This window comes from Limulus polyphemus, unplaced genomic scaffold (assembly GCF_000517525.1).
Source record: "Limulus polyphemus unplaced genomic scaffold, Limulus_polyphemus-2.1.2 Scaffold1846, whole genome shotgun sequence".
In the NCBI taxonomy this organism is placed as follows: domain Eukaryota; kingdom Metazoa; phylum Arthropoda; class Merostomata; order Xiphosura; family Limulidae; genus Limulus; species Limulus polyphemus.
This window is the reverse complement of record NW_013667456.1, coordinates 124,805-139,334: the sequence shown is the minus strand read 5'-3', so window position 1 is coordinate 139,334 and position 14,530 is coordinate 124,805. Positions and strand designations below refer to the sequence as shown.

General features: G+C 35.6%; 1 protein-coding gene across 4 annotated transcripts in view; it reads left to right on the top strand.

The window, feature by feature from the left end:
* The window catches only part of LOC106465131 (epithelial splicing regulatory protein 2-like), a 68,583-nt gene that overhangs the window by 18,463 nt on the left and 35,590 nt on the right, over positions 1-14,530 (top strand). For all 4 annotated transcript variants that reach the window (XM_022392964.1, XM_022392962.1, XM_013925329.2 and 1 more), the window contains exon 4: positions 2,133-2,222. In XM_022392964.1, the coding sequence (XP_022248672.1) occupies positions 2,133-2,222 (90 nt within the window). The remainder of the gene's footprint in view (positions 1-2,132; positions 2,223-14,530) is intronic.

Below are 14,530 nucleotides of genomic sequence, written 5' to 3'. Positions count from 1 at the left end.
GTTTGATATTTTGTAGGTAGTGCAATGTTACTAAAAGTTGATCGATTTGGGGGAAGAACATGTAATAGCCCATTGCAATGCAAAATATTTATATACTCGGATTATAAAGATGTCTTCAGAGCAGGGATTCAGATATCCTAAGATGGGAATATTCCTTGTACTTAACGGCATTGAAAAATAAAGGAATATGGATCAACTTGGGGTGCCAGGATCATCCAGAAAGCAACTTCAAACACGTCGTATTCCAGCTGTGGTAAGCAAAGTGCGGCGTCTTGTAACAGGTGAGAATTTACCAACACAGAGTTCAGTGGCAAAGTCGTCCACGTGCCCCTGGCGACAGTATGTAAAATAATCAAGAAGAATCACTATCAGGTAAAACGACATACCCCACGTGTACACTATTTGTTCAGCCGTTGCATACCTCAAGCAGTTGGAAAATGAAACAGGTATTCGGAGACATACTGGTTTAGTCGCCATGAATTCTGTGATTAAACTACTGAAACTGGCTCTGGGAAACTCATTCTCGTCCACTAGATGACTTATGGAAAGCCTGCATGGAAGGTTTTATGTGCTTTAGACATGGCAGTCTTTCAACGAAGCTTTTGGCAATAGAAACTACGCTGCAAGGGTATGGTTGTCAGATAGAACATGACAATACTGGTGACATGAACTGTAACGATGTGGTCAATATTTTAATATAACGTATTCAGCCTCTGTATTATTATTATTACTTTAAATATTAAAAAAATCAAACATTCAAAGTCTTAAAGTTCGAGTCAATTAACAATTAAAGTAGTCTATGCATAGAGGAATAAAATATACGAATAGGAAATTCAAACCGCAAAAATAACAACAGAAGAGGCGATAAAACTATTTTTATTGCAGTATTTTTGTACAATATTCAATATAATTCCCTAGTTAACATATACAATGAATGAGAACGTTGTAAAGTGGCAATGCTGTAAAGGTGTGGCGTCAGATCGTTGTATTCAGAACTTGTGGTGGTGTGTTTTAATTAGCTTTATTATAACGTGTTTTTGTCAGGAGGAATACAATGCAGAAGATACAGAGTGCTTCCGTCGGTAATCAATAGCAGCTGTTACGTTTTCCTGTTGTGTTTTCATTTATTTTAATATCTGGAAATAACGTAGTACTTTTACTCTTCTGAAAAGCAGTGTATCATTTTATTATGTTTGTATAACAGACAATAAAGTCCACAACATTTTACTTACACTGTTCTTTACAAACCTTGTACACTTACTAATTTTGTTTGGAGGATGTGGGCACAGTTGGTGGTGTACAGGCGTCAGGCACGTGGATTCATTCTCCTCGAGGCACCTGAATTACAAGTGCACGAGATACAGTGTACACGAGCGTATAATTAAAACATTTCTTTTCCTGATATTATTACGTTGTTGCGTTTTAACCTAAGGTTTTCACTACAAGCTTTCTCACTTTGTTGAATAAAAAAAGTTTCTTGTTTTGTTCTGCTGTGATATTTAATGGTCAAATATGGAGGATACCTTTTTTCTGTCCACATCTATTTAATTTATTCTAATTGTTGAAGAGCTTTCAAAGCTTAATATGAGGGGAATATCATCGAAAGTTGACCAAAAAATGTGTATCATTTCGATAGGTGCAATTAAAAAGCGCAAATTGAAACGTTTTGAATAGAATTAATTATCTTTCTTTTTTAGATACTTCAACAAATTCAATCTTTGTTTTTTTTTCTCTGGTGAAATGTAAGCATTGTGTCTACGTGGTGTTGATTTTTTAAAACACGAAACTAACCAGTTCATACAAAGAAGAATTTCCTCTAGTGACTCTATTTTAGCACATCCGGGTCTTTCTGCGTGTAAATAACGAAAGCAAAAATACGAGTTTCACAATCACAAATCCTGAGTCGATCTATTCGTCTGCTGAATTATTTACCTAGATGATGTTTGCCAAAAAACACAGTCTATAAAATCTGTCCATCTCTCTGTAGCCTTGTCACTAAGTTGGGATCGTAATGAGTTGTAGATTCAACATAGGAAAGTTTTAACGTGAATACTGTAAATTAGCTTTGTTAGTCTTATCTGAAGAAGTGTTTTATGGGGGAACAGTTACCAGTCCTTAATAGTTGCCATCAGATCTCGCCATCGAAGCGAACGAGTCCGCCGAGGCTACCAACAGGCACGTTCAAGACATGGCCAAAGTGATCATCAGAATGATCACTGACGGTAAGTAAAGACTATTTTGTAACTGTGAGACAACCATTTCTATGTGGCCGACAGCGCCATCACAGTGTAAAACTTCTAAAAGTATTGGTTTTTCCTTAAACCAGCTCACCCATATTCAATATATATATATTTTTCTATGTGGCCGACAGCGCCATCTCAGTGTAAAACTTCCAGAAGTACTGGTTTTTTCCTCAAACCATCTCACCCATATTTAATATATATATATTATTTTTCTATGTGGCCGACAGCGCCATCTCAGTGTAAAACTTCCAAAAGTACTGGTTTTCCTCAAACCAGCTCACCCATATTTAATATATATATTTTTTTTCGATGTAGCCGACAGCGCCATCACAGTGTAAAACTTACAAAGTACTGTTTTTTTCCTTAAACCAGCTCACCCATATTTAATATATATATATATTTTCCTATAACGACTTTGACTTGATAATGGAAGAATCTTGAATCCAAAAATCATCAAAAACATTTTTGGAAGGCGATAGAATATTAGTAACCAATCTCGAAGTGTGAAACATAGATGACTATTGTTTGACACAAGCACAGCTAAGTGACTGTTATTTCCATACTGGTTTTGCCTCTCAGATGTGGGCTATGCAGTTAAAAGAAGTCCCATTATAACCGTGAAAACAAAATCACATCTTCGAAACTTTATTATTAACACGTACCAAATCACGTTAATTAAACAACTATGAAAAATGTATTATATTCCTATTCATAGTAATAAAAACTCCAGCTATTAACTTGGAAGAACTGCACCAGTTTGATGTACTCCCCACTGATTGATTTATTTTTGGTTTACAAGATGGAAGCATCAGTTTAACTAAATAGGCTTAGTTTCAGCAGCTGTGTACTTGATTGAGGTATTATTATAACTGATCTGGTTGACTTCTGTATTTCTTCTAAACGAGGGACTATTGTAATTGATCTGGTTCACTTTTTGATGTTCTTTACTAGACGGGGTATTATTGTGTCCAGTCTGGTTCAATTGTTATATTTTTTCTAGATAAGGTTATTATTGTAACTAACCTGGTTAAACTTGCGTGTTCCTACTACGCTGGGTACTATTGTGACTAATCTGATTCAGATTCTGCTGTTGTGACTAATTTAGTTCAACTTCAATTTAGAACTGCATACCAGAGGAAGGACACCAGTTAGTAACACCAGCTGACTATTGCTATTTTAATATAATAGCAGGATTGACTGTAACGATTGTAAATCCTCCTCAGCTGCAGTGTAAAGCGTGATCAGCAACTATTATATATATATATATATATATATATTGCTTTATCGTGTTCATAACTAAAGCTTGAAACTTGGTCGCTATCAAGGTTGGTTTTTCAAATGACTTAAGTTGGTATGTTTAAAAATAAGTGATGGTTTCTTTCATTGATTTAGTTTTTTTTTATCGAATGCTCAACTCCTTCTACGTTTCTCCAATTGTCACATTCACTTATTTCTCACGGTAGGGCTAGGGTTGTTATTCAACAACTACTTTTCTATGGAGAATATCACTATATACAAGCAGGTTTACCTAGCAAATTGGCCCGGCATGGCACTCGACTCGCAATCTGAGGGTCACGGGTTCGAATCCCTGTCACACCAAACATGCTCGCCCTTTCAGCCGTGGGGGTTAACGAGATTCCCACTGTCCCTATCTACTATCTAGCGAAACCACAGCCAAGGGAATAGTCAATCCCACTATTCGTTGGTAAAAGAGTAGCCAAAGAGTTGGCGGTGGTTGGTGATGACTAGCTGCCTTCTCTCTAGTCTTACATGCTAAATTAGGGACGGCTAGCGCAGATAGCTCTCGTGTAGCTTTGCGCGAAATAAAACAAAACAAAAGCCTAGTAAATCCTATTTACGGTATTCTGCTGTTAAACTTTTTTTTCTCGGAAATGTTTGTCGTTTCACATATTTGAATATCATTGGGTGAGTAACTACAACAACAGGAGTTGGATATAGTTAAGGTATTACATTTTTCCAGCTGTCAAGTGTACCTTAGTGTAACACCATCCACGAATATTTTTTTTTACTAATTTTGCTAGTTTGCACTGTATATTTTATATAAAAACTAAGATAATTTTAACATTTTATAAACTCGATATAATCGTATTTTCACAAAGTTCACATATCTGCAACAATATTATATTTCGCAGTTACAAGAAATCCGCATCTGGAGAACATGGTGCAGTTAGCAACAGTCTGGAAAGGTTAAATCATATTGACTCAGATGATGTATAACACCAAAGATGGCAAAGCGTAGCCTCTTTTCAGGGTATCAAGTGTAACGAACCATTATACAAAGGTGGAAAATAATGTGTCGTTAGTAGTCACTGAAGATGTTAAATGATATTGACTTAGATGATGTATAACACCAAAGATGGCAAAGCGTGGCCTCTTTTCAGGGTATCGGGTGTAACGAAACATAAAGGTGGAGAATAATGTGCCGTTAGCAGTCACTGAAGATGTTAAATCATATCGACTTAGATGATGTATAACACCAAAGATGGCAAAGCGTAGCCTCTTTGCAGGGTATCAGGTGTAACGAAACATAAAGGTGGAGAATAATGTGCTGTTAGCAGTCACTGAAGATGTTAAATCATATCGACTTAGATGATGTATAACACCAAAGATGGCAAAGCGTAGCCTCTTTGCAGGGTATCGGGTGTAACGAAACATAAAGGTGGAGAATAATGTGCCGTTAGCAGTCACTGAAGATGTTAAATCATATCGACTTAGATGATGTATAACACCAAAGATGGCAAAGCGTGGCCTCTTTTCAGGGTATCAGGTGTAACGAAACATAAAGGTGGAGACTAATGTGCCGTTAGCAGTCACTGAAGATGTTAAATCATATCGACTTAGATGATGTATAACGTCAAAGTGACAAAACATCATCCATCTTGAGGACAAGTGTTACGAAACATCATGCTTATGCTTAATACTTCACTCTTAACTAGGTTCTTGTAAGAAGAGTGCATAAAGTATTCATATTCTACTCAAAATGTTGTTACTAATGGATACACTTTTCTTACCCGTATCGGGCCTGTTAAGAATAATGTGTTAAACTTGCATTCACAACACTTGATATCCTAAAAAGGTAAAATTACTGTTTATGGGAAAGCATAAAACCAATTGTTTCATTGGTACAAACAAATGAAAATTAATTGTCAGTAAACGAGAGTTGAATAGCCATTTGTTTTGTGCTCAGATTCTTCTAAACCATTAAAAAAAACCATATGGAGGAGTAACATAAACTTGTTCTTCAGCTGAAAGTCAGAGTTACCTGGTTTTCATAAGCGAGTGGTGATGATGGAAGAATACCAGTCTGTTAGCATATATTGTTTAAAGCGAGTGGTGATAATGAAAGAATACCAGTCTGTTAGTATATATTGTTTAAGATAAAAACTAATTTCAAAAACAATAAAGTTATTAATGTAAAAACAAAACACATTATAATCATGTTTTATACGGTTCAAAGCGAACACAGAAAAATGGAGTCACATACACACTTATACTTGTTATTATATATGCCACGTGAAAAGGGCAAGGGGTAGACGTGTGATAATGGCGCGCCATCTATTGTCGTGCAACACAGAACAGCAACCCCTCCTTCAGTGTGTTCATATCAAACACCTTCGAGTGTTTTGCGTGCCGTCATGTCGTTTGGCCGGCCAGCAATAGTTCTGAACGAGGAACCTGTTTGTTGTCTTGTTTTTTTTATTGTCTTCTAACCGGCTCTGTTCTTAGTATTCGTTGGACTGCATAGCTGAATCCACGCCTCGAGGCGTTAAGCTCGAAACTTGTTTCTGTTCTCTGTATATTGAGGGGTTAGGTTTAAGCTAAAAAAGATACTGAACTTTTGCAAGCAAGCACCAAGCATTAACTACTTGTAAAATGTTAGCTCCCCCCTCATCTTCTTCTGACTTTACTCCCTTTCTGAACATAGTCGAGCAAGTTGATGTTGATTTAAAACAAATGTATTAGATTCTTTGAAAAATTGATTTTTTCCGCAACAAACCATAACTAATAATAATAATAAGAAAATCTTAAGAGATGCAAAGTTTTATACTATAATAATGGTTATCCACTGAGACTGTCATCTACCATTTAGTCACAGGTGTAGCTGTAAAGGGGGGACGCCTTTGATTATATAGATAAGTATACAAGTTATGTGACTTTTAGATTTAACTTTTCAAGGAACACGCAAAAGCAACGCAGATGCATGATATGAAAACCAGAGTTTAATTAAGAACTAGACGCGAGCTGCAAAACATTTGCGGTAATTTTTATGCCCTTTCTTGAATTTTTCTTATTCAATCATTTTCATGCACGCCATTTAAGCTACGCTTTCTTGCAGGCATTATGTGTTAGATCGATAAATCCTGGTCTATTTTTTAAAAAATGTACGTGGTCAGACAAACAAACTCACGTACACGTAACTTTATTTAATAAAACTACACATACGTAACCTTATTTGATAAACCTACACGTAAAGTAAACAATAAAGTAATGGTATTTATAATAGTGCACAGAATATGAAATAGTTATAAGCATTCAGTGTATGACACCATTTTACGAGTTGAAACAAATAAAAACGAAGAATATAACCCACAGTAAAGAAAAAAACAGCTAAAAGGTGTTTATAGCAGTCTATGAAACTAAATGAAGCTAAGTTATTGTAAAGTTGTAACGAAAGCAAACTTATCTGAATATGCAGAAACGTCTGAATGCATGTTCACAAAGATAAGCATGCGGTTTTGAACTAGCTGCCCAAGCGTATTTCAGAACTAAATAAGTCGAGAAAGCCCTCAAAAATTGTATTTAGTGTAATGTTCATTATACTTTAGGAAGTTACACGCGGGTTAAGTGTTGTTTGTGTGAAATACTTTACAAATAAAAAAACAACTAAAGTTGAAATCGAAGCCAGTCGTCAGCTGATGACAACGACATTGCACCATCGTGTAACATACTCGTTGCATTGAAAAGTTTAACTAAGCAAAACAACAACAACAGGTAAGGTGATTCTTAATTGAAAAGCCAATATACATTCGGAACTCCTCAGACAAAGGCCATTCTAACAATATGAGATTTGTAGCGAGAAATGTGCGAGAAAAATGTTCCTGTCAGACAAACGCAAGTGTACTGTTTATATAGTTGGTAGCACCAGGGCAACGATTATAAAACTTATTTTCGGATATATACACCTACAGGGACGCGAATGAAACTCACAGATCCACAGTCTGGCACCCTAACCATCGGGGCACGTTCGTGCGTTTCTGGCAGTTATTTTGATTTAAAAATAATTATCTCCTAAGAAATAATTACTAATCAATGGTGCTCGAAGATTAGCAATCCTCCTTCACCTTTCGGGGCACGTTCACTTCATCATAATCTTTATATAAACAATTTAAATTACGATTGATTTTCAAGTTATCTTTTAGGATTTGCGATATGTTTCGAACAAAGAATTTTCTGCGTTCATGGGTCGTCTTCCAACAAACTTTGGGTGAATATTACGCCACTTATACTGACAAAATCTTAGGCCAATGAAAAATATGTGCCAGCGAACACATCGGTGTTTCGAGTAGAACCCGTAAGAAAGTCTTAAATATTTGAGAAAACTCTAACCACTATTTTTTTTTGGTTTTTCGATAATTTCAAAATTATCTCCTCGGGCTCATCCAATCATGAGTCATTCACCATAAAAAGTTTATTGATAAAAGATGACACGTAAACTTTAAAATCAACCTTAATTTCTTTGAACTCTCTTCATTTTCAGTAAATATATTATTGTTATTTTCTATCTTTCACACATAGACCTAACTCCTCTTGTTACATAAACCCTTTAAATATTCATTTTTATACATAAGTACTTTTTGTTTGATACTTTATTTATTTTTGATCTACTTCATACACTTCCTATTTCCTTGTACATTTTAACTGTTTCATCTTCAGCGTATATAGTTTTACAATACACTGATGTAGGTTTTAAATATTTAATTGAATACATTTATAACTGTTGCCATGGTGTTTCTGTTTTAAGCAATACAGATGTGAATGTTGAATATAATGAATGCTATTTCGGGGGGTGGGAGAGTTTAGACACTTATGTTCTTTTCATAGCTAATTTGTGTACCCTGTGCAACGACACTAAAAACATCTAATATTAACATACTTTATGTAGGCGGCGGAACGATCTTGAAAGCGTGTGTGTGTGGATGGGGCATATAGGTATACGTGGTTATATGAATATTTATGATATATATATATGGTCTAGTAGTGATGTTTGGAGTGCGGGAGGGGGCTACCCTCTTGGTATTGACATCTCTTAATGAGAGTCCCGCCTAGTCCACTTTTGCTGATACGCGAGACTGGCACATACAACAATATGGTTTCTGCTAGCTTGCAACCATATTTCCAAAAGCGGACTTCCGACGGAAGCAGTATTCCAAACAGCGGATACAATAACTTCTTTCATACGTATGCATCTGAAAAAGTGGTGTTCCAGTTCATATGTACACAGGCATGTATTAATTGAATATTCATATCATGCAATATCACTTAGTCGGTGACCGACCAGTATTCTGAAGGTCCGATAGTCACAGATTTTTGGTTTCGTAATATCAGTAAAAATTCAATGAATAAACAAATTCGTAGGTCCATTATAGATGAATGCAATCTCTTCGGATTTACAATGCTAAAACAAGGGGTTCGATTCCTCAGTGGACACAGCAGATAGCCCGATGTGGTTTTGCTATGAGAAAACACACACACACACCAAATGAAAAGTTTAAAGGGTACATCTTGGCGGGAGATCAGTCGACCCTGAAGGCTTGTTTTCGTTTTAAATACAAACAACAGGGATATTTGAATCGACATTGTAGTGTACAACTCATTGCATTAGCTCGGTGTCAAGATACTTTTCTGACTGGAAGATTTCAACATGTTTAATGGGTAGGAAATATAACATTTGTTGGCACAGTACTGTGGAATAACATTGAATGTCCATTCTTTCAGAAGAGCTAGATTCCCAAATCCAATCCTGATGGGTAAATATGTGGGCTCTGCAGCTAACACTATCCATGCATACAATAAAATAACATCGGGGAAATGACGATAAACATTATACATCCATTTATGTGAAACTGCAACCTTTTAGGTCATATCCTGGGGTGTTTTTGTCATAAGATTTCACAAATTTAACCAAACTATCAATTTAACATTTTAACTGTTTAAAAACACTCGGACTAACGGACCGTCACCACTTAGTCAATTGAATTTCTACCTGTTGCTTTGTTGCCTACTCAATCTTCCAATCCTACTTTTAATATAGGCCTGTATATATTTTTGTGCCTCAAAAACTATGCCTCTCTACTTATGTCTCACAACTGATGTAAGATAATTTGTAAAACAATTACAACTGATGTAAGATAATCTGTAAAACAATTTTTTTATTATTTTCGGCGCTGACACTAAATTAGGGGGGGGGGGAGTGCAACTGGAAAGAAAGAAAGTGGTAAAGGAAGGTGTAGATTTTTTTGTTTGTTACAGCTGGTTATGTGAAAACAGCAGTTCGAAAATTGTGAAAAGGGTAGAAGCCAAATTTTAGGATTTCAATTTCTCCGAAAACCTTAAAACGTGCAATCACTCGTCGCTTCAAGCGTCAAAGATTTGTAATGTTTTTGTTTGTTTGTTGTTAAGCGCAAGGTTATACAAACGGCTATCTGTATTGTGCCTATCACGGGTAGTATCGAAACCCGATTTTTAGCCACTGGTGGGTATTCTAATGCGAAACATATTTGTTCGAAAATGTCAAAGATGTGTTTTGAGTTAAGTCAGGAGAAACAATTTAGGCTTAAGTAAGAGGTTGAATCTACTTTATCAGTATGTGTTTTGTCTTCTTTCGGCTATCGCGACTGTTTTCAAGGTTATCTAAAATCCACTGCGATGCCCATTCACTCACTGTACTTTTTTATTTTTTTTGCTGGGTCATGCGTTAGCTTAGTGGTACTCTTATCCCACTGTGGCTCTCAGTATTAGATTAGAGTAGACCAAAAGTTGTCATTGGATGCTGCCTTCCCTCTAGTCTACCAATTCAACATTTGTTTGTCTTTGAATTTCGCGCAAATCTACACGAGGGCTATCTACGCTAGCCGTCCCTACTTTAGCAGTGTAAGACTAGAGAGAAGGCAGCTAGTCATCACCACCCACCGCCAACTCTTGGACTACTCTTTTTACCAACGAATAGTGGGATTGACCGTCATGTTATAACGCCCCTAAGGCTTAAAGAGCGAGCATGTTTGGTGGGACGGGGATTAATTCAAAATTAAGGGACGGTTGGATTTGTGTTAATATTCGAAACAAAAACAATTTGTTGCTGCTTAAAAAGTAAGTCAACAGTCCTAATTTTTGTGGCCTTTCGAGTCTTGAAGCAGAAGAATTTCGTTCCAATTACTAATTCTTACATGTTTCAGGTAGATAGTTTTCCAAGTAACTTAATGCAGAATTAATTCGTTTTTTCATAGTTTTTCAAAAAAATAAAAATAATAAGAAAATAATTGTTAATTATATTTATGTTCAAGTCGAAGAAAACAATGTAGAAAATATTGAAATTTTACAATAATAATAATATTAATCTCTTGTTCAGGGCAAGTTTGTTTATGATCTTTATTTGTTTTTCAGACAAACTCCGTACAAATATAGTACTGTATTAAATAGTTCGTACATTTTCACAAGTACCATTCTTATTAACCAGCCACTTGTATCCGTGGCAATCTTATGCCTGGGGGTCATCTTCTGCCTGATTCCAGGCATAGCTCGAGGCGTCCACGCGTCTCAGGTGACTGCCAAGGACAATGTGGTCACTGGCCTTGTTGCTGACGTCACAAATTATTAGGGGTGCATAACCGATTTTCTTTTTGGAAGCAACGTTGCGAAGCCAGCCGAACACCATTATCAATTAGAGCCTTGTTTTTTTTTTTATATTAAAACGATGAGATACTCGTTTTCAAAAAAGTACTGACCCGATTGAGGTGTTTTTCGAATTATTTGTTTTTATCGATTATTTCAGAAATGATTCTATACCTCACGAATGTAGGAACCCCTTGATTATAAGATATTTCGTACTTTTTTCATTCAAAACAAAGTTGAATCCTTTATGCATAGCAAAATGACCAACTTTCAATCATTGTAACACTATAGTTTCAGTTGTTGTTAAAGAAGTGACTAGGTTTTTCGGTTAAAATATCAAGTACTGTATATCATTCTTCTTAAGTAAACTATGCGTTGTTATTAAGTTAATTACATTGACTTTTCCAAACACTAAAACAAATGAAACATCAATTTTAATTGGAAACAATAACAATAGTGTGTGTTTTTTCTCATGGCATGGTGGAGCGGTCGACTCGCAATCTGTGGGTTGCGGATTCGAATCCCTGTCACCGAACGTGCTCGCCCTTTCAGTCGTGGAGGCGTTATAACTGACGGTCAATCCCACTATTCGTTGGTAAAAGAGTAGCCCAAGAGTTGGCGGCGGATGGTGTTGACTAGCTACATGAGATCTATATATCTGAGTTCTAAACAGTATTACAAGGTGTCTGTTATCCTTATACTAATACTACGGGCAGAGAAGATAAAATCTTTAATTAAAATAGAACGTAATATAAACGCTGATTCACTTATTACCCCCACCATCATCCCCGTTCATAAGTAAGGATATATAGCCTAAATAAAGCATATGGCCTTGAATGCCGTCTTTGTATACCCACAAATGCCTTCTATTGAATGTACAGCTGTGTAGAAGTCCAGACGCCAAATTTGTTGGTTTATTTTAAGTTATATCTTACTAGTGTAAAGTCATTAGCTGTTCATAGAAAAGAAGAAGAAAAAAAAAACAGAGAAAAGGTAAAATTACTTATAATCTTAACCTTGTTTTAATAGGTAAACTTAACTGTGGTATTCAATGTTTAAATTTTCTGTTGGTCTATTAGAATGAAAAATACTTCCAACACCAGGAAATATAGGGTGACCCTTGAATCGTTTCAAACCAAAAGTCAGCATATTTCAATGACACGTTTTGATCTTCGACGATTAAGAAATAGTTTGTGTACCCTTTAAAACAAATTGTTTTGATTACGTCACTTTCAGGCGTGAAGAAAGTATAAAAAAATGTAAAACTACACCTAGCTGACTGTGTGAGATCACTCCCACTGGTGAAGAATTCGCTGGCCCAACTGTATTAGTTTCGTACGGTGCCGTGATGGCGTTATGGCTAAAGGTAGAGTTGACGCACTTTGTTCGGTCGTGGCTTTTTTTCTTTTTCAGGAGATCCTTTCATCAAGATTTGTGGTAAAACAGAAACTTAACCCTAATGTTATTGTTGAGTTACGCGTTTTTGTTTCAATGGTAATTCAAGAGTAAAACAGTTCGTTCTTTTCACTATTACATGTTTCATAAACATTTTCGTTGCTTTTAAAAAGATATGAAGCATTTTCGGCTAGAGTATTGTAAGAGTATGTAATGTTTGTTGACTGTTCTCCTCAACAGGTGGCGTAAAGAATTCAACTCTTGTTCCAGTGACTAGTATTAACAATTCATTCCCGTATATTATTATATGAAATCAGGTTTTAGATTTTTCATGTAAATATTTATTAGTGCTGGTTTTTGTTTTCGGATAGTGTTTTTCTAAATTAAGACGATCGACGCATTCAAAGTTTTTTGTAATATTTGTTTAACATATATGATTGAACTATTCGTATGCATATGAGATATTATAAAATATGTCTCTCCAAAGTCACGTAATTTTATGAAGAATTATCTAGACTAGATCTATAACGTAGAAACTTGTAATCTGAAATGAAAAATTATGAGGGTGTATTATGTTTTCGTTATAAACAGTAGTGTAAGAAAACACCACCAGTTTTTACTCTTACATATAATTGCTAGAACGCAACTTCGCGGCCCACGTTCCCACGTGACTCACCGAGTCATGGCTACCCAAGGTAATATATATGCTGGTTACAGGGCCATGAATGCTACAGGTACTATCACGTGCGTTCTGGGGGCCGGTTGTTGTCCTGCGCCTGCATTCCACTGTTATCACACAAGTTAAAACCCGGTTTTCTGGGCAGAAAGTTGTCCCTGTGCGTGATGCTAGTGTGAGTCTGTAACTGTTTAATGATATTTATCGGCTAGGTCTCTAAGGTTGTCGGGATAGTTTATTGACGCAACATGCTATTTTTCTATTGTTTCATAACCTGTACAACTAGTATTGAGTTGACTCGGCTTTTTTGATTTGCCATAAAATTTCCTTAGTGGTCGCTCTGCTAAAGTATTTGAATCGTTAGAATTAAGTGTTTTAATACCAGATTTTTATTATGTTTTTTTCTTGTTTTTTGTGTGTGCTTGCGACGTGTAGGTTTAATGCAGTCTTTTGATACGCCGCATCGTTACTTCTTGTCGTGTTTTTTTTCTTCTTCTCTTCATAGTAATTTTGCTTCATTTCCTAAAATCAAATATACCTAATAGTATACAGCATTGATAAAATATCCGAATTTCATGAAATAGTTTTGGATTAAATTCTAGCGTTACAAGATCTCGAGCTTATCGTTGAGCTACTGGGAAGGATTTTCTAACAATAAACCTAAAACAAGAGAGGAGTACAATGTAAAAAGGAACAATTCAACCAAGAAACTATTTCAGTAGGTGCCATTCCAGCGAAATATGAAGGAAGTTAAACTCTACAATCATCATATAGATCCATCGGATTTTGAAACATATTTCCATAAGTATTTATTTACAAAACTGCATGCAAGTTTATGACATACATTACGCAATTTTTTAAACGAAAATAACGCCAATATTCCAGATAATTTTGTCAATTGCTGCTAGGGTTTCGTTTGTATGTTACATAGATGACGAGTGATTTTATCCATTATTTGTCTGTATTTTTGCATAGATAATGAGTGATATCATCCATTTTTGCTCTATATGTTACATAGATAACGAGAGATATCCATTTTTTCTCTGTATGTTACATAGATAACGAGTGATTTCATCCATTTTTTCTCTGCATGTTACATAGATAACGTGTGATTTCATCCATTTTTTTCTCTGTATGATACATAGATAACGTGTGATTTCATCCTATTTTTTCTTTCTGTATGTTACATAGATAACGTGTGATTTCATCCATTTTTTTCTCTGTATGTTACATAGATAACGAGTGATGTCATCCTATTTTTTCTCGTGTATGTTACATAGATAACGAGTGATGTCATCCTTATTTT